At 40.1% G+C, this 19,783-nt stretch overlaps 1 protein-coding gene across 1 annotated transcript in view; it reads right to left on the reverse strand.

Annotated features, from left to right (window-relative positions):
- Positions 1-18,917, reverse strand: part of si:dkey-106n21.1 (solute carrier family 23 member 1) — a 147,745-nt gene extending 128,828 nt beyond the window's left edge. Inside the window, exon 1 of the mRNA XM_057837445.1 lies at positions 18,762-18,917. Coding sequence (XP_057693428.1) covers positions 18,762-18,803 — 42 coding nt within the window. The 5' untranslated portion in view covers positions 18,804-18,917. The remainder of the gene's footprint in view (positions 1-18,761) is intronic.
- Between the last annotated feature and the right edge of the window lie 866 nt (positions 18,918-19,783).

Consider the following 19,783-nt stretch of genomic DNA (forward strand, 5'->3'; position numbering starts at 1 on the left):
AGCGCCGTGAAGGGCCCCAATCCCCAGGCACCCACCCCGCATCCCCTAAGGGGCACCACACCAAGCACCTGCGACCAGGGGACAACGAGGGCCCCAGGAGGGCCCGCCGACAAGGGACAGAGGCGAACCCCTCCATCGCTACCCCCTGGCGAGGTGTGCGGTATGGTACCGGGGAGCACCCCCCGGCACCAAGTACAAGGAAATGCGGCCCGGCCAGTAGTGGGATGAAAGTGGGAGTAATTCTGACCTGGGAGTCATTCTACAGGAGTAGAGACTGGACGGGATTTTTTTTTTTTTTTTTTTTTGACTCAGGCCCGGGATTGGGATGGAATGGGAATTTTTCTGTGGGAGCAGGAGAGAACGGAAGAAAATCAACTACTGATTCATGCTGTACTCGATAGTATGGAAATTACTTTTTAAAGAAACTGTATGAATTTCATTGAATAACATTTTAAAATGTTTGGGATTTTTGGCCCTCTCCATCGAAAAGGTTCCCAAAGCATACACTAACCCATCAAAACCTTTGATTTAGTGACACTACCTGGGGGTAGCCTTCATGTCTGATCTGATTAGATACCCTAGCAAGGATCGTAAAGACCCTTCTTTCACCTCTATTGGGTCACCGCCAAAAGCATACAGTACCTAGTGTTAATGGATTTAATGGAGTGTTGCATAGCTTGGAATCAAAGCGTCAAGCATGACTAAATTGTATAACAACATTAGAGGCATATTTCCTGAGCCTTGTGACGGCGAGTCCATGGCTACTAGACACGAGACCACGTCAAATCGTTCCCCGGTGAACTTCCTGAGTTAGCGCATCACCATTACAGAAAGTTAGTGCTCCTCCAATCATATACATTCATCTTCCAAGCCGCTTTACCTCACGAGGGTCGTAGGGGTGCTGGAGCCTATCACAGCTACAGGCAGAAGTACACCCTAAATCGGTTGCCAGCCAATCCCAGGACACAAGGACACAAACAACCGTTCACGCATACAATCCTACATGGGGACTATTTGGCGTGTTCACTCTGCCTACCATGCATGTTTTTTGGGATGTGTGAAGAAACCGGAGTACCCAGAGAAAACCCACACAGGCACGTGGAGAGGATACAAACACAGGAAGGCCGAAGCCTGGGATTGAACCCTTTATTTATATATATATATATAGATATATTTGTGTCCACAGACAGACGGATGGATGGATAAACAATACACATACTATTGATTTATAAAAAATAAAAAGGTTCCCCCAATATCTCAATCAATGTGCAAAATAATACACATTCACTATCTATCACTGCATTGATTAAATTAAAATAATTTTCCTTTGCACTTGTATTTTTGGATACTTAACCTCTATTCCATATTTTTGTTTAAACAATTATTTCAAATATTCTAAAAAATATATTTTGAATAGCAATACAATAATAACACTATAACTAAAGCAGATGTTTTTTTTAATTATCTGTGATATATTCAGTTCCCTGAAAAGTTCAATGTCACAATATTCATTCAGTTTCTGCAACCCAACTAATATACCCCTCTTACTGGTTCCTAAATTAAGATAAGTGAATGTTTGTTTATTACACTGTTTAAAAAAAACAAATCAACTTGAAAAAGGAAACAGTTCTTGCTAAGACTGACACCAAACTAGGATTACTGCTCGTTCGGTTGTAGAGGGTCTTTATTACACAAACTATAGAAACGGACAGGGCCAGTTGTAGGAAGGCAAGTATGAGGGGGCAGTCAGAAATGTGTAGGTGGCATCATATGTACACGTCCAGCAACCCCCCCGCCAGTGCCTATAGTAACAGCATTTTCTTCATTGAATTGGGTTGTTAGCTGTGTCAAACCCCAAACTAGAGAAGTGGATTGCACTTAGCCAGGCCTCTGCCTTCAAACCTGTCAAACTTGGGTGTCCCACCTGAGGACTAAGCTCCTATTGGTATAGCTGTAAAGGTCACTGAGGCACACACACCCCTGACCATAGGAGCAATTCATCAAGGGGGGGAAACTGAAAAATAAAAATATCCTTCATCCAGAACCAACAACATAACATATATCCAGTGTTGTCAGTGACGCGTTACTGTAATCTGATTACTTTCTTTCATTAACGAGCAATAAAACGCTTTCATTTTTCCAAGCCATTAATCTGATTAACTCAAAATATAGCCATTAATATCTAAAGCCCTGGCAACAAAAGTGAGTACACCCCTTAGAAACTACATCCCTAAATGTCCAAATTCAGTACTGCTTGTCATTTTCCTCCAAAATGTCATGTGACTCGTTAGTGTTACTAGGTCCAGGTGTGGCCGACTTTTGATGCCGCACAACCAAATACCTGGGTAATAAAAAATAAAGTAAAATACTGAATGACTTATCAGTAACAAAGATAGGATGGAGTATGCTCATTGAAAGAGTGCAAACATTAAAAATGATGTAGTAAATATGTAATATTATATTATTGTTGCATTTATTCTGCTTTTTTCTTTTGCAGTCACAGGGTGTTGTGTGCTTAGTCATCATCAGCATTCAGTTCTAGCTAGTGTACTGTGACATTACCATCATCACAGGCATGGGACAGTGTACAATAAGAACAAAAAAATCAGGCACAAAATAAGTACGTATAATTTATGATATGCTTGGACAAGGACATTGTTATTAATTCTTTTTTTATCCTTAAAGACCAGAAATAGAGCAGACAATGCATGGATGACTTGTCATGAGGAGGACAATGTGTTTGCCCATTTTTTTTTTCTTTTTTAAGCAATTGTACTCAATGAAGTTGTAATCATACAGTATTTTCACTCACCGGCCACTTTATTAGGTACACCTGTCCAACTGCTCGTTAACACTTAATTTCTAATCATCCAATCATATGGCGGCAACTGCATTTAGGCATGTAGACATGGTTTAAGACAATCTCCTGCAGTTCAAACTAATGGGGAAATCAAATCAAATGGGGAAGAAAGGTGATTTGAGTGACTTTGAACGTGGCATGATTGTTGGTGCCAGAAGGGCTGGTCTGAGTATTTCAGAAACTGCTGATCTACTGGGATTTTCACGCACAACCATCTCTAGGCTTTACAGAGAATGGTCAGAAAAAGAAAAAAATATCCACTGAGCGGCAGTTCTGTGGGCGGAAATGCCTTGTTGATGCCAGAGGTCAGAGGAGAATGGCCAGACTGGTTCGAGCTGATAGAAAGGCAACCCTTACTCAAATAACCACCCGTTACAACCAAGGTAAGCAGAAGAGCATCTCTGAACGCACAGTACGTCGAACTTTGAGGCAGATGGGCTGCAGCAGCAGAAGACCACGCCGGGTGCCACACCTTTCAGCTATGAACAGGAAACTGAGGCTACAATTTGCACAAGCTCATCGAAATTGGACAATAGAAGATTGGAAAAACGTTACCTGGTCTGTTGAGTCTCGATTTCTGCTGCGACATTCGGATGGTAGGGTCAGAATTTGGCGTCAACAACATGAAAGCATGGATCCATCCTGCCTTGTATCAACGGTTCAGGCTGGTGGTGGTGGTGTAATGGTGTAGGGTTGGCACTCTTTGGCCCCTTGGTACCAATTGAGCATCGTTGGAACGCCACAGCCTACCTGAGTATTATTGCTGACTATGTCCATCCCTTTATAATCACAATGTACCCAACTTCTGATGGCTACTTTCAGCAGGATAATGCGCCATGTCATAAAGCTGGAATCATCTCAGACTGGTTTCTTGAACATGACATTGAGTTCACTGTACTCAAATGGAGCATCTTTAGGATGTGGTGGAATGGGAGATTCGCATCATGGATGTGCAACCGACAAATCTGCACCAACTGCGTGATGCCATCATGTCAATATGGACCAAACTTTCTGAGGAATGCTTTCAGCACCTTGTTGAATCTATGCCACGAAGAATTGAGGCAGTTCTGAAGGCAAAAGGGGGTCCAACCCGAGACAGTCAGGAAATTAGAATATTGTGTATTCTAATTTCCTGAGACAGTCCTGTATATATACACAGGACTGTCTCAAAAAATTAGAATATTGTGTATTCTAATTTTCTGAGACAGTCCAGTATATATATATACATATATGTATACATACATATACTGTATGTACGAGGGGCATTCAGAAAGTAATGCACTCAAGTGCATTGCTCGTACAGGATTTCACAAATCTTGTTTTTATTTGTCACATACAGTACCTGCCTAAATCTTTTGCACAGTACTGTATATTTTTATTATATTATGTATATACAGGATATACTGTATGTATATATTTTCCCCAAGTGGAAGCTTCCATGATCCTAATAAATTTAATAATTAAAAAAATATATATACAGTACTGTGCAAAAGTTTTAGGCAGCTACAATGATCTAAAACACAGAAGTAAATCGACTTCAGAATGGTTTCAGAAGAACAAAATACACGTTCTGGAGTGGCCAAGTCAAAGTCTAGACTTGAACCCCATTGAAATGCTGTGGCATGTCCTAAAGACAGCGATTCATGCCAGACATCCCAGGAATCTGACGGAACTACATCAGTTTTGTCGAGAAGAATGGGCTGAGATTAGTCATGATAGATGTGCCAGACTGATCTGCAGCTACAAGAAGCATCTGGTTGAAGTTATTGCTGCCAAAGGGGGCCACAAAATATTAAATGTGATGGTTCACTTACTTATTTTCCCCCCTTCTGTCATTGTTTGCATACTATTCTCCTTCAAATATGAAAACCTATAAACGATTGGGTGGTTTCAGTGAAAGCCAACACTGTTTTTTCATCTGTGGGATTTTGACCAAGATCAGATCACATTTGATGGGGATTTTATGCAGAGATGTGAGAAGTTCCAAAAGGTTCAGATACTTTTTCATACCACTATATATTCATAGCTGTAAGGTTTTAGAAAAAATATCAAGGCAACTTTTTGATATATTTCAAAGTAAAATCTATTTTGAATTCTGTATTTAAATATCAATGGACATTCTCAAGTGAATTTTAACTAATTGGCTGCCACTATAAGCTGATTTTGAGGGGGCCAGGCCGAAAAGTGTCATTATATAAAATAGCTTTCACATGCATTTTTTAAAAACTTTTTTGAGTTTAAAATGTATTTTTGCATGTAATTGACTTTCCTATGTATATAAAGGTTGTAAAGCAATAAAACTGCAACAAAAATGAATGAAATGAACAAAAATATATATTTTTTCATAATGGGTCAAAATGATTTTTCAAACACATCATGTGAGTAGCAACTTAGACGGTCATTTGCTTTGCATATAACCCCCCCCCCCCCCCCCCCCCAAAATAGGGGAGGGCAATTTACTTTTAAAATGATTTTTTTCTTTGAAAATATTTTTACATTTATTATTAATTATTATACGTTTTGGCGGATTGAATGATTTAGACACAGAAGTCCAAATCCATAATATGGCCCAAACACAAAAAGGATTGCTTTGATCAAAGAAAACTTTTTAAATGAAAAATGTGTTCAAATGCAAATTTTTCAATCTCAATTTTTTTTTTTCACATTCAAAAACGTTTTCTATTATTGAAATTTTTCTTTTTTTTTTTTTTTTTTTTTTTTCTTTTTTTTTGATTCAAGTGATTTTTCTTTTTGGAAAAAAAAATATATTTTGTTTGAAGCAATTTATTTTTTGATTGAATAATAAAGACAAAAATGTCCTGGCCAAAATTTGGCCCAAACACAAATCAACATTACTTCAAAAAAAGTTGCGTCAATCAAAAAAAAAAAAAAAAAAACTTGACTTCAATCCAAAAAAAAAACAACAACAACAACAACAACAAAATCAAAGAAAAATAGCTTTCACGTGCATTTTTTAAAACTTTTTTTGAGTTTAAAATGTATTTTTTGCATTCAAACACATTTTTGTTTTAATTGAAGTGACATTTTTTGTGTCTTTGAATAATATAGACACAAATCTACCTCCATATGGCTCCGCCCAGGGGATACAAATTTTGACTTGGGTAACTACATTGGCACGACACCGGCGGGCGTACCATATTCAATGGATGACGATCTTGTCGAAAAGTATGTCCTAAGCAGCCTGATTTAGAATTCCCCTCAAGAATGATGGGAAACAAAAAACGCTCATTGTCAACTTATTATTATAAATATTCTTGTAAGTTAATTTTATTGCTGACACTGCGTTTCGGGGTCATCAACATGTTGTGCCCCATCAGCCCCAAAAGTCAAACTCCGCCTATGGCTGCCACTAACAGCGATAGACGTCTAAAAGATTTTGCCTGCAGAGGCTGGCATCGATCCTTCGCAATGGCACTGGAAAATAATTCACAGCCAATCCTCGCAGTTTAAATTATCGTTATCAATGGCAAGTGACGAATTACACAGTCTCAATTTAGATTTGACAAGTAGTAAACTCAGGGAAGAACTCACTTGTAATTGCCAAAAATAAACGCCAGATAGCAGTGCAACCTTAAACTTGAGGCAGCAGTCGAGCGGTTTGCTGTGAACGTATGCGTCAACGTTCAGTCAAGTAATCAGCTATTATACTGTATATATTGAACAGAAGGGTGTATTGAACAGAAGGGTTGGGTAAATAGATAGGCAGGCAGATAGGTTTGGGGGGATAGGTGCATGGATGGAGGTGAGAGAGAGAGAGATACAGAGAGATAGACAGAGAGAGAGACAGAGATAAATATGAATCCTGTTGCAAATCTTTTCAAGGCCTCATATATAGTTTTCAACATTCAGACTTCAAGTCATGCTTAACTGTTATTTTTATTTTTCTGAATGGAAAAGGTCACAGATTTCCCCCCTTTCATCCTCTTCCATCTCCATGAATGAGCCCAGAAAGCATGACATCATCGTTTGCCCCATTCCACCCACCCTCCCCTCGACGTCCATGCAGCAACAACATCATCCTGCAGGATTAAAGCTTAATCTGAGGAAGAGGAGGAGGAAGGAGGGGCAACCCATTCATCATTTTAAGGCCTTCATTCAGTCATACATTCATTCATAGCCGCAGCCAATGTTACGTAAGGAGGAAGGAGAAAGTAGGAGGGGAGGTCAGGTGAAGGACGTGGCGGGGCTAGGGGGGACAAATGCAACCCCTTATCCCTCCCCCTGTGATGCTACAGAGGTTCATTTTGAGGATGTCCATGGTGGTGCTCTGTGCTAAATTTAGCGTTTCTTTCAGGACACTCACTTAACTGGGATGTTTTATGACTGTAAACAAAACTATTAAATTAAGCATGTGGGGAAATGGATGTTTGATGTAAATTAATCAATTCATTTACTTTGTAGATGAAAAAAACATTTAGAAAAAATGTGACCAAGAGTCTATAAATATTTAATGTAGAAATGTGTGCTGGGGGGGTACATGTTTGTCGTTTACAACCCCCCTATAAAAACAACACGCAAGACATGCATTGTTTGTGTCAAGGCAACCAAAGTGATAAAAGAAAATTAATGCTACCAATCATCCAGAGCCTACCTATCCAGAAGCTTAAAGCGGGAGTTCTGAATTTTGGATATTGGGCTTAAAGAGCATACGACAGGAGAAAAAAAAGTCTTAAATAGCATTATTATGTGATTTAGAATCATATTTTGAGACGATTCAACTATATACAACAATTTAGCAAAGTGCAGATGATGAGAAATTAGTCTTTTAATCTGCCGGTTAGCAACGCCTACCATTATAGGGCTCTAGCGTCCCCAACAGGTGGATGACGTCAGCGGGAGACTGGGCTCATCGGTTTTACTATTGAGCCCATTGAGGGGGAATTATTCAGAACAAGGTAAACGCGACGAAGAGAGCCGCAAAATGTAATTGTTTCAGTCTCTCTACTCCAATATTTTTACAGGATATTCTTTTTATCCAAGTATTTTTCCCCAATTGCTAAATAAATGGCATGGTCATGACAAATAACAGTCTTGTGCTAAATGCAATATGAAATAATAAAAATGCACTTATTCAGAACGACATGGCAAAAATACTCCATAATGGTCAAAACTGTCGACTTCACCTTTACTGTTGCACCTCCCGAACGATATTTTATGCCACCTAAAACTGACATATGTCATTTCCCTTCCCCGGCTTCGGAGAATGTAAACAAACCAAGAGGCGCGACAGCTAGCCGACATGCTAACCCGAACCGAGTGATGTTTCAAAGTCTTCGAAGCGGAAAATCACACGTAAATAGTCCGGATTATTTGACATGACGACTGGGTTGTCAATTGTATTCGCGGATCGGCAAACCAACCGGCGGAGAGAAATGTACAGCTCGTTCCCCGGAGGAGGGCGGCTGCAGTTGTTGTGCAGCTAACGTGCAGGTAATGTGCATCAGGAGAGCTTTTTACATCCCTATCAATGATCAAACGTAAGTAGTCCTTTATTTAAAGAAAGTTTGTAGTGTTTACTGTGTCATCGCTGTATTCGTATTTGACATAATACGAAACAAGATGTTTACTCACTTCCTCGTAAGTCCAATGGTCCCACAATAGTAGGGCTTGTTTTGGCCAATATCCACGGTGAATGGGAACTTTTTGAAACTCCAAAAAGGCGCACACGCCTCTCCCTTATACAGCAAGATTTTTCTGCAGCCGTTTGGCTGCCGTGATGTGAAAAATTAACGTATTAATCCGCAAAATCAGCTGAATCCTTAGTCCTCAAACACAACAGTACTACTGTATAGTGAAGAGGACTCCTTCTCCCGTACACGTCACAGCGCCCTCCTCCTCAATGCAAGACCGAAGCCGGAAGTCACTCATTTTCATGGCCCGGGATTCAAAAAACTAAATAAATATAGCGATCGCTTCCACACATATCCAAGCGGTCCATATCATTCAGGAGCATTAAATACCGTGTGTATTATGAAATAAACATGCTTGTTCGTGTCACACGCACTTTAATGTTTGAGTTAGCGGGGGTTAAATTAGTCGGTGGAGTTGATTTGAATAAATGCCGTGCGGTTTGTTAGTTAGTTATTAATTTTAAGGCTCCAGGGTGGCTAAGGTAGTGCGAGTCAATGGTCCTTCCTAGCATGCCAATAAAAAACGATATTAAATGATCTAACATAGTCAAATAAATTAATAATGCAGATCGTTGTTTAAAATACCCATGTGGACAAAACAATGTCACACCAAACTGTCGTAATTTATTTATTTCAGCGGGACTATTTTATATAGATGCGTAATGCGACCACAATACAGAGGAGTGCTTGGGCCATTCATGCTCATGCTGCATTCGAGGAAGGTGGGAAGTCGGACTTAAGGCTGAGTTATGCTTCTGCGGCAGACCTACGCCATCAAGGCAGACCCTATTTACGACCCTCCGCCGTAGCCTGACGTGCCCCTTCACAAAATCCTGACTACGCGTCAAGTCAACGCGTGGTGACGTGACGCAAATGGACTGTGATTGGTCCGCTCAGACTGCTGTTTCCGGTTCAGTGCAAAATCACCGCCATTTTCGAACATTGTTGTGTTACACACAAAAATGGACCAAGCTGACGTGAGTATCATCGAAGAGGTCCGCAAGTGCGACAACCTCTTCAATGTTTTGTCAAGGCATTTAAAAAATTGCCAAATGGCAAGCAAATCGTGGAAGGAGATAGCTAAAAATACGTGGCTGGAGGTCAGCAAACGCATAAAAAATGGAAGAACCTCCGAGACAAATGTGTGTGTGTTCCGAAGCGAATGGCCACACGAAGCGGTGACCCAGCCGGCCAAAAACGGCCAGATTTTTATCACTTTATGTCTTATTTATGGTTGGTGCACTTTATCATTAATTATGTACATATGTTTGCTGTTAGTCTGTGGCTTATTTACATTTTACACTTGAAGCACATGAAGAATAAAGCACAGGTTTGGTGTCAAAAGAGTTGTTTTGATGTTTAATTTTCAACAACAGACATTTCACACACTTGATACAGCATCACTGATTGAGAGTGCCTAGGTGCTTTTATGATAACGTGTTTACCATCAAGGCAGTTTGGGAGGTTCCATAGTCGCCAGAAATCTTGTATGGCTTCCCACCGGCAGGTTGTAGGACACGTCAAAGAAATTGGACAAAAGGCTGGACAACACAGCTTGCTGGCTTCCACCCAATGCTAAAATTCGTAATATGATTGCCAGTGTCTGTGCGGCATCAACAGTCGGACATACCACCTCCGCAACCGTCTTCCATGTCGCCTGCGCCTCAACATTTGTATGATTAACATTTGTTGTTCAATGTTGTTGAGCTGAAGATCCACATTCAAGCATTCCATCTCAGTTGTCATTGTTGTCTAACTGGAAGAAAACTCAAGGAATTCGACAAGTCCCCCAAAACCACACAAACACAACGCAACAGTGGCTTGATGGTGAATTACAGAACAACACGTTCCCTTGACGCAGAACTTTGAATGCTCATTGACGACGTCGGGTCTACGCCGTCGCTACTCCGTCCCTGCAACGCAAAAACTTAACTTAGGCTTTATCCCACTCGGATGGTACCAGTTGTGACCTCGAACCATTCCTAGCGTTCTTTATTTTGGCCTTCAAAAGACATGTTGACCTCCAGAAAACCTGCCTTCTCATAAGCGGTCAAATAGTGGAGGAAAAACAACGGCTAAGGTAAATGGACCACACTGTAAACTGCCTTTTTTAGTTGTACTTTTGACGGTCTGATTGAAGCAACTCGTGAAGCCAGGGTACTTTTTTTCTGACCTCCCAGTTCGAGTGGCGTTCCATTAATGTTTTTCCTGATCGAAGGTTGGAAAACTCTAAATTTCCCACCTTCCTCGAATGCAGCGTCAGTCTACGGAGTTTTGACTGAACATAGTGAAACTGCATTTAGAGGCTGTGGAAACAGACAGAAAAAATGGGGGGATGAGAGTTTCCACAAATTTCTGATAAAGGACGAGGAACATAACAAACCGGATACTTGCTGCTGGCTACGACATGAACACACCGGTCGAAAAAATATCGCTCCACTCTGCAGCCTGTTACCGACAGAGCTGCTGGATTGCAAATTTTGCTATTCATACTACAGTTATTGACATGCAATGGTATAATTTTAATAACTTTATCCTGAAAACATAGTCAACACTATTGATTGCATGGGTCATCAGTGGTCTTCATGCGTGCATATGTTGTTTCTTACAGTTCTTCTCGATTGCTAAAGCACAATTTCTTGATCTCTGAGCACAATGACCAGTTGCCTAAACACATTTATTAAATCAGGCCGCTAGTTGGCTTAACTATAAACACATTTCACCTCAATCTACAATTTCACACAACTCTAAACACAATTGCCATTCTCTAAACACATTCACACTTAGGCTAAACACTTTCGCACTTGCTAAAACACACTTTGCGCAATCATATGAACACATTCTCATTCACTAAACACATTTTGCTCACAAAATGCAAAATGGTAGACTCAGACATCAAAAGTTGAACACAATGAAAGCACGCGCGTCATTGCTTAAACACGGTAATTCAAAATTCAAGACACATGACTCCATCCACGTTGGCCTCTTGAGAATGCACAACGACTCAAAATTGATGCTCTCCTTCTGTCCTTCAACAACCAGTGTCTCCTCACATTCTGGGAGAGCTACAGGATATCCTGATTGACCGTGAGCAGCAGAATCTGGTTCCAGCACAGCCTCCTCCTATCTTTGTCATCATCTGGGATAACATCAGCTTTCACCGCACCAACCAGATTAGAGAGTGGTTCATTATACACCAACAATTCCTCAACGTATGTCTGCCACCCTACACACCTTTCCTCAACCTCATAGAGGAGTTCTTCTCATCATGGCAGTGGAAGGTGTATGACCGGGAACCATATAGTAGAGAGAACCTTCTCAGGGCCATAGACCTGGCCTGTGATGATGTGGTGGATTACTTAGGCTGGGTCCGGCATGCCAGAACTTTCTTCCCCCGCTGCCTGGCGACACAAAACATAACCTGCAACGTGGACGAGGTCCTGTGGCCTGACCCCACCCGACGACGTGATGCGCAGGCCCCCGCACAGGCCCCCCCGCAGACACCATAGCACCTCTTTACTGTACATACAACAATTTGTGACATGTATCCCCATGTATGCTTTTGTTCTCTTTTGAAATAATTGCTTGAGGAAAAGTACATTTGTACAGGTTGTCATCAATAAATGGGGTTCAATCCCCCTAAAAATAATTTGTGATTTACTATTGATTACTATACAGATGATGGGGTAGTTAGAACATCACACCCTGAACATTGTGTTTTCAATTTTTATTGAAGTGTGCGATAGATATCTAATAGTGTTTACATTTATGCAAGCTGTGAGGACCATTTTGTTGTCAAAGTTTGGTGTTGGCAATAGGAGCAACAGTTTTGCGGTGAAAGTTTGGGTTTTGTGGTTGGAAGTTTGGGTTTTGGAGTGATAGTTTTGTTTTGCAAAGAGAATGCGAGTTTTTGTGGAACTAGCTTAAGAAAAGTGTTTTGTGTTTAGAGTTTAGAGAAAACGGAGGACATTTTCCTGAAATGTGTTCTGACATTTGAGAAAAACTGTATTGGCATGCTAGGGCGGGCCCATTGACTCGCTCTAGCTTAGCCACCCAGAGCCCTGAAACAAATAAATAACTAACTAACTGCACGGAATTCGTTGAAATCAACTTCACTGATTAATTAAACCCCCGCTAACTCAAAGATTTAGTCTAATGTCAAAAATTCTGAACTTCCCCCTTAAGCACCTCTTCTTCATTGAAGAAGTAAAGCCCAGTCAAGTCCCTCCATCGTTCTTAGATAAGACATGCAGAGGATGACATCATCACCAACACTGTCATCACATCCAACATTGTCATGGTTCCAAATCAATGGTTTATTTTATCCCAAACGGTTCTGCCTGAATCCTTGAAAGTTGAAGGGGACTGACTGAAAATGGAGTGGCAACAAAAACGTATATTCCAGGCAAAAATATTTGGTTACACACCGTTTGGCTAATCTTGTACTGTTTGATAAAGAACGGAAAAGTGTTGGCGATTATGGCTCTCTTCTCACTAGCAGGGAACTAGAGCAAATCATGCAAATGCAAATGAAAACAGAACCCTTGCTCATTTGAACTTTGTACATTTTGGAGAGGTGACCTTATCAGTGGGTTTTTCTTGTTGAAACATTTCAAATGTAATGCTGTCACCATTCTTGGAAAAACAGCTTTTCCTGGTGATGTCAATAAACTCACACACAGTAGGTGCAACGATTTTTAATAAATACATGATGCCACACAGACTAGCACATAGTTACATAATGTACACCTATAGGCTTCATGTACTGTAAATCTTTTACAGCATTGAATGAAAATTTTAAAATATTTGGGCTCTATAACTGTAATGAAGCACTTGTTCATTGCGGACCATAAAATGGTTTCTTTAGACGCATTTATTGTTTAGTAAACGTGTCGCTTTTTGTGCAGCACATTTATTCATTTATTCGTTTATTGGTTGTTTGTATGTACGTTGGGTTGCAAAAGTATTCATACCCTTTTTCCTTAACATTTTTTTCATGTTACGACCACAAACATACACATTTTTTACTGAAATTTTATGTTAAAGACCAACATAAGTGGCATATAATTGTGGATTGGAAAGAAAATGGTAGGGATTGTTTGAAACAATTTTTGTTTATGTATTTTGTTTAGCAATCTCATGGAGCACTGTTCAGTCCATAATGCGGAAATGGAAAGAAAATGGCACACGTGAAAATCTACCAAGACATGTTCGTCCAAACGTCAGCCAAATTTATGGGTTTAAAAAGGAGTGCACTGATTACAGATGGAGCCAAGAATCTCATGGTAACTCCAGAAGAACTCCAGAGATTTACTATACAGCTCAGATAAGGGAATCTGTCCATAGGACAGCTTTTAGTCGTGCACTGCACAAATCTGGCCTTTATGGAACAGTAGCAAAAAGAAACCAACTGTAAAAAGCCACAAGAAGTTTCGTTAAAATGTTTTTTACAAAACCTATATAATGAAAATAGGAAACATAGAAGGTCGTTTGGTCAGATAAGATCAAAATTGAACTTTTTGGCTTAAATGCAAAACGCTACGTGCGGCAGAAAACCAACATTGCACATCCCTCTGAACACACCATCCCCACTGTCAAACGTTTTGGTGGTGGCAGCATCATGCGCCGAGGATGATTCTCTTCAGCAGGGACAGGGGAGATAGTCAGAGTTAATGAGAAGATAGAGGGAGCCAAATACGGGGGCTTGGAAAAAAATCTTTTGCAGTCTGCAAAAGACTAAAACGAAGGCAGCAATTCACCTTTCAGCAGGACAATGCCTAAACATAAAGCTCTTAGAATGGCCCGGTCAAAGTCCAGACCTAAATCTAAATTCAATACAAGAATCTGTGGCAAGATCTGAATATTGCCATTCACAAACACTTTACATCTAATCTGACTAACTTTGAGCTGTTTTACTCTCAAAAATGGGCAGAAATTTCAATCTCTAGATGTGCAAAGTTAGTAGAGACTTGTGGCTATAATTGCACCAAAAGGTGGTTCCACAAGTTATTGGCCCGGGGGCGCGGGGGGGCGGTGGGTATGCAAAATTTTGCACACAACGCTTTTGAGTTTGTTTTTTATGTATTCCTAACTAAACTTTCATTTTTCTAACTTTTCTGGATTTTTTTTCTTGAAAATATTTGGAAAAAACTAAATAATTAAGGAATAAAGAATCCCATTAAGGCTGAGTTATGGTTCTGCGGCCGACCTACGCCATCAAGGTAAACCCGATTTACGACCCTCCGCCGTAGCCTGACATGCAGCTCCACAAAATTCTGCCTACGTGATTGGTCCGCTCAGACTGCTGTTTCTGGTTCAGCGTGAAATCACATTTACAAATATTCTTGCGCTAGACTCAAAATTGGACAAAGCCGACAAGGAGATCGTCAAAGAGGTCTGCAAGTACAACCACCTGTACAATATTTCGTCAAGGTATTATAAAGATTGCCATTCCATCTCCGCTGGCATTGTTGTGTTACCGGAAGAAAACTAGAGGAAGTCGACAAGAGTCCCCCAAAACCGTACAAACACAACGCCACACCCCATAGTGGGTTGGCGGTGAATTACAGGGCAACGCGCTCCCTTGCCGCAGAACTATTGAATGCTCATTGACGTCGTAGTCGCTAAGCCGTCACGGCAATGCAGAAGCATAACACAAGTTTTACACACACCACCGCCACTCCAAATAATAACTATAATTATTGAATCTGTCTGTCTGTGCATGAATATAGGTATATACAGTGTATCACAAAAGTGAGTACACCCCTCGCATTTCTGCAGATAATTAAGTATATCTTTTCAAGGGGCAACACTGACAAAATGACACTTTGACACATTGAAAACTAGTCTGTGTGCTAATTATATAATAGAGTTAATTTATTTTCCCCACAAAATAACTCAAAATATAGCCATTAATATCTAAGCCCCTAGCAACAAAAGTGACTAACCCTTAGAAACTACGTACTTCCCTAAATGCCAAAATTGAGTACTGCTTGTCATTTTCCCTCCAAAATGTCATGTGACTCGTTGCAGGAGTGCTGTCAGCATTGCTGCAGAGATTGAAAAGGTGGGGCAAAAAATGCCTGCCCGTCTCATCAGACCATAGGACATGGTTTCAGTAATCCATGTGCTTTGTTGACATGTCTTCAGCAAACTGTTTGCGGGCTTTCTTGTGTACCGTCTTCAGAAGAGGCTTCCTCCTGGGGTGACAGCCATGCACGCCAATTTGATGTAGAGTGCGGCATATGGTCTGAGCACTAACAGGATGACCCCCCCCCCACCTCTTCAATCTCTGCAGCAATGCTAACAGCACCCCTGTAACGAGTCACATGACATTTAGGAGGGAAAATGACAAGCAGTACTCAATTTGGACATTTAGGGATGTACGTAGTTTGTAAGGAGTGTACTCACTTTTGTTGCAAGAGGTTTGGATATTAGGGTTAGTTATTTTGAGGGGAAAATAAATTAACTCTATTATATAAGCTGCACACAGACTACTTTTCGTTGTGTCAAACCGTCATTTAGTCAGTGTTGTCCCATGAAAAGATATACTTAAATATTTGCAGAAATGCGAGGGGTATACTCACTTTTGTGATACACTGTATATTGATACAGGGTTCAATCAAGTGCCCCGGCCTTCCTGTGTTTGCATGCTCTCCCGTGCCTGCGTGGGTTTTCTCCGGGTACTCTGGTTTCCTCATACATCCCAAAAAACATGCATGATAGGCTGATTGAACTTGTTTATTTTTTTCTGTTGACAGATTGTTTAAAAAGCTGTTTTTCTGTTTGCAATAATGAGTTCGAGTTTGTGGTTTGGAGCAGCAGTAGAGTATACAGTTCATCAGCTGTGTGCTGCTGTGTTGACCCTGCAACGTGTAAAAGGGTCAGAGTTGAGCTGTGCTGTAATCTGCTTGCTTATCAGGAGTGTGTGAAAAGCCCCCCCACACACACACACACACACAGCCCCTGCCGTCAATGATGACCTTCTGAACTTCCTGCCTGAATGAGGTCACCCCCAATTTGCCAGGATGCCAGGAATTTTTACGTCTGTCAGGAATTCCTCAAGTGCTCCACTTGAAAGCAGGTTCTTTAAGTGTGTGTAGGGGATGGGGAGGGGCGCTTAGGTCAGAGGTGAAGCCAATAAAGCTTGACCGGGGTGAACAATGTCCTCTTTCAAACTTTTTTTTTTACCCTTTTGTTTACTTTTTTAGTGACAGGAAGTCAGACATATTTGTCTTTTCATGTACAACAATCCAAACTGACGCCAAGACAAAGTCAAATGGCATTGACATCGTACACATCTTACACTCACCCTCGCATTCTCAGATTGTCATTCATCTTCCATACCGCTTGACCTCATGCGGGGTTCTCTCAGTCACTAATTCATTATCAAACCAACACAGTCACTCATTCTTTCGCAAATTAAGTCACTTTTAGACCATCTCTTTAACTAACTATTCATCAAAGACAATTTTATGCACAAGCTTTCATTTTCATTCCCAACCACTAAGCGACTGGTCCTTTGTGAAGTAGCACATGGTAACTAACTGTAAATATTTTTTTGAATGGACAAAGAATTCGCTCCTAAACAAAGTGCACAAAGTTGAGTCATTCAACCCCCCCCCCCCCCCCCCCCCCCCCACTCCGCTGACAATTACAAAAGCAGCTGTCACTCTATGACGCCGGTGATCCTTAGTGTAGAAAACCGGAAGCACTGTGGAATATTTTCACCTTTATGGGAAGCAAAGTGGGCGTTGTTCTCATTATTCTGTTAAGGCTGTAAATGTCTTAAACAGAGCAGCAAAGTGGCCTAGCGGTTAACCTTCCAGCTCAGTGTTAGGCATGCTACCTGGAAAATGTGAGATGAGCTACAAGTGATTCAACTTGGAATGAAATTTAATGACATGACTGAAAAACATACAGGATGTGTGGGTGGATGGATGGACGGACTGGATGGACGGACGGGCGGATGGATGGATGGATGGATGGATGGATGGATGATATGTACAGAAGGTGTGCCGTGTAAGGGAAATTAGTGAATTGATCATGGATAAATGAATTAATAAACTGATTCATTAAGAACTGATTCATTATCTCTGTTAAGTGCTGGGTGAATTTTTTTTATTTTATTTAATTTTTATAACAATACCATTATTATTTCATGGTTTGAGTACATACTGTATCTTGTACTGATATGTATTCAACAAGGTCATTATTAGTATTCACATTTCATCACGAAATAGATGAGGAAGACAGCTGAATGGGTTACATGTATGAAATAAAGGAAATGCAATAATAATAATAATAATAATAAAAGTGTTTTTTTTTAACTAGAAAACAAATGGGAAATGAAAATCAAGACACTATCTGATAAATATGCTTTGAATCCAACTAACTTTATTTAAAATTAAGTTTTTGACACCAAAGAACTGCTTGATAGCAATATATACAGATTTTTTTTTGCTACGGAAAGTAAGATACTTATCTACTAACTTTGAGAATAATAATAAAACAGGAATATTTCTGGCTAACCAACTTCACCGTCACAAAGACAAATCCCCAATTGCAATAATACACGATTCATCCAGCAAACCTACACAATCAGCAAAGAAAATTAATGATTTGTTTTACAGTTCCAGTACTATAAGAAAAATATTATCAGAGTCTAATGAACTAAATGAAAAAAATTGAATCATTAATCGATAACCGTGTTTTTGTATCACTATTCCCACCCGTTTCCTTCTCTCAATCCCCATCTAACCCTTTTCTGTCCATCTGCATTCACAGAATAAAGAACAAAGTATAAACAACCACAAAGGGAGTACACAAAACTTCCATGTGGCACATTCACACTGTTCCTGCTTTTAAAGACACCCAGATTTACCATTCTCCATGTCTAAGTAGGTGAACATGAAAAAAAGATGCATGGCTGAAAGGATGGATCCATTATATTCTTCACGGTGATCATTTAAAAGTGCATTTCTTTATTATTCACACAAATAATGTCACATCTTGGAACACTGCATTTAAAAGAAAGCTAAATTGGATTGGAATAAGAGTCTAGAAATTCCGACCTAAACAGGAGCTATTAATAAAAATAAATAAATAAATAAATAAAATACAAGAAAGCTTGCGAACACATTGCAGCGGGATGTTACAGGACCATCATACAGGAAATCTACATAATGCCTTCATTCACCTGAATTCACACAGACTCTTCAACTCCAGCGAGGAAGTAAACTCGTTCTTACCTTCTTGATGACAAAGTGACTGTTTTCCAACTCCTGCTCCATTTGCACCAAGATTTTGGAGAAATATACACGCGCTGCTTTTATCCTTTTTCGACGCCTGTACTTTGCTCTTTAGTAAGCTTTTATTGGACGTTTTCTTTGGTGTACCAGCTCGTTGGTAAATGTCTCACAGACTTATTATGCAATCATAAAGAAAATGTACTGATAGTGAGATATTGTCTCTCTCAAGGATGGCCATAAAGTGTTTGCGTAATAATTACTGTAGAGTTGAAGTTTCGAGTTTTTCTGTTTTTGTGTGATTGGGGTTGCATTTTAAATGGTAAATATAAATATCCTTTGCCCTTCATCCATTCATTTACATTTACAGACTGAAGGCCTATCAATTTGCTGCTTATGTTGGTGTCTGTGTGTAACTTTTCCTTCATTATTTGTAGGACAGATCACATTGAGATTTGGTAGGATATAATATAGGGTTGTAATAGAGGTCATCAAACCCCTATTATGTTTTTTTCTTTCTTTCTTTTTTTTTTCCGTCCGAGGCTGGTTAATTAATTGCAGACCTATAGTTGCCTGAAAATTATTTAGCCAGTTGAGAGCATGCTCGCTCTTCGTCACAGCCTTCGGCCTGTAGGAGCACACTAGTGCTTGTTCATCCAGCAATTCATTCCATTTCTTGAGCCATTCATCAAACCAATCCATCCATCCTTTCACTAATCAACGTATCAGTCCATCTATCCATGTATCCAACCATCAGCGCAACCTGACATTTATCATCCGTCAACTGTCGACTAACAGACAACAAAACGCATATTCACATGATAATTTATCAACAATCATACCAATCAAAAAGGAAAGTGATAAGCACAGACATATTAAAGGGACTGAGTAATATTGCAATCAATCATTGAGCTGAGAATAAGCTTCATCAGTGTCCTTTGCTCCCCTTTTTATAATCTTTTTAACTTTTAATTCACCAGTGGTGCTGTCAATGGATATCTATTTATAAACAGTGAGGGGGTGAG

The sequence above is a fragment of the Corythoichthys intestinalis genome, chromosome 5 (assembly GCF_030265065.1).
Source record: "Corythoichthys intestinalis isolate RoL2023-P3 chromosome 5, ASM3026506v1, whole genome shotgun sequence".
Classification (NCBI taxonomy): Eukaryota; Metazoa; Chordata; class Actinopteri; order Syngnathiformes; family Syngnathidae; genus Corythoichthys; species Corythoichthys intestinalis.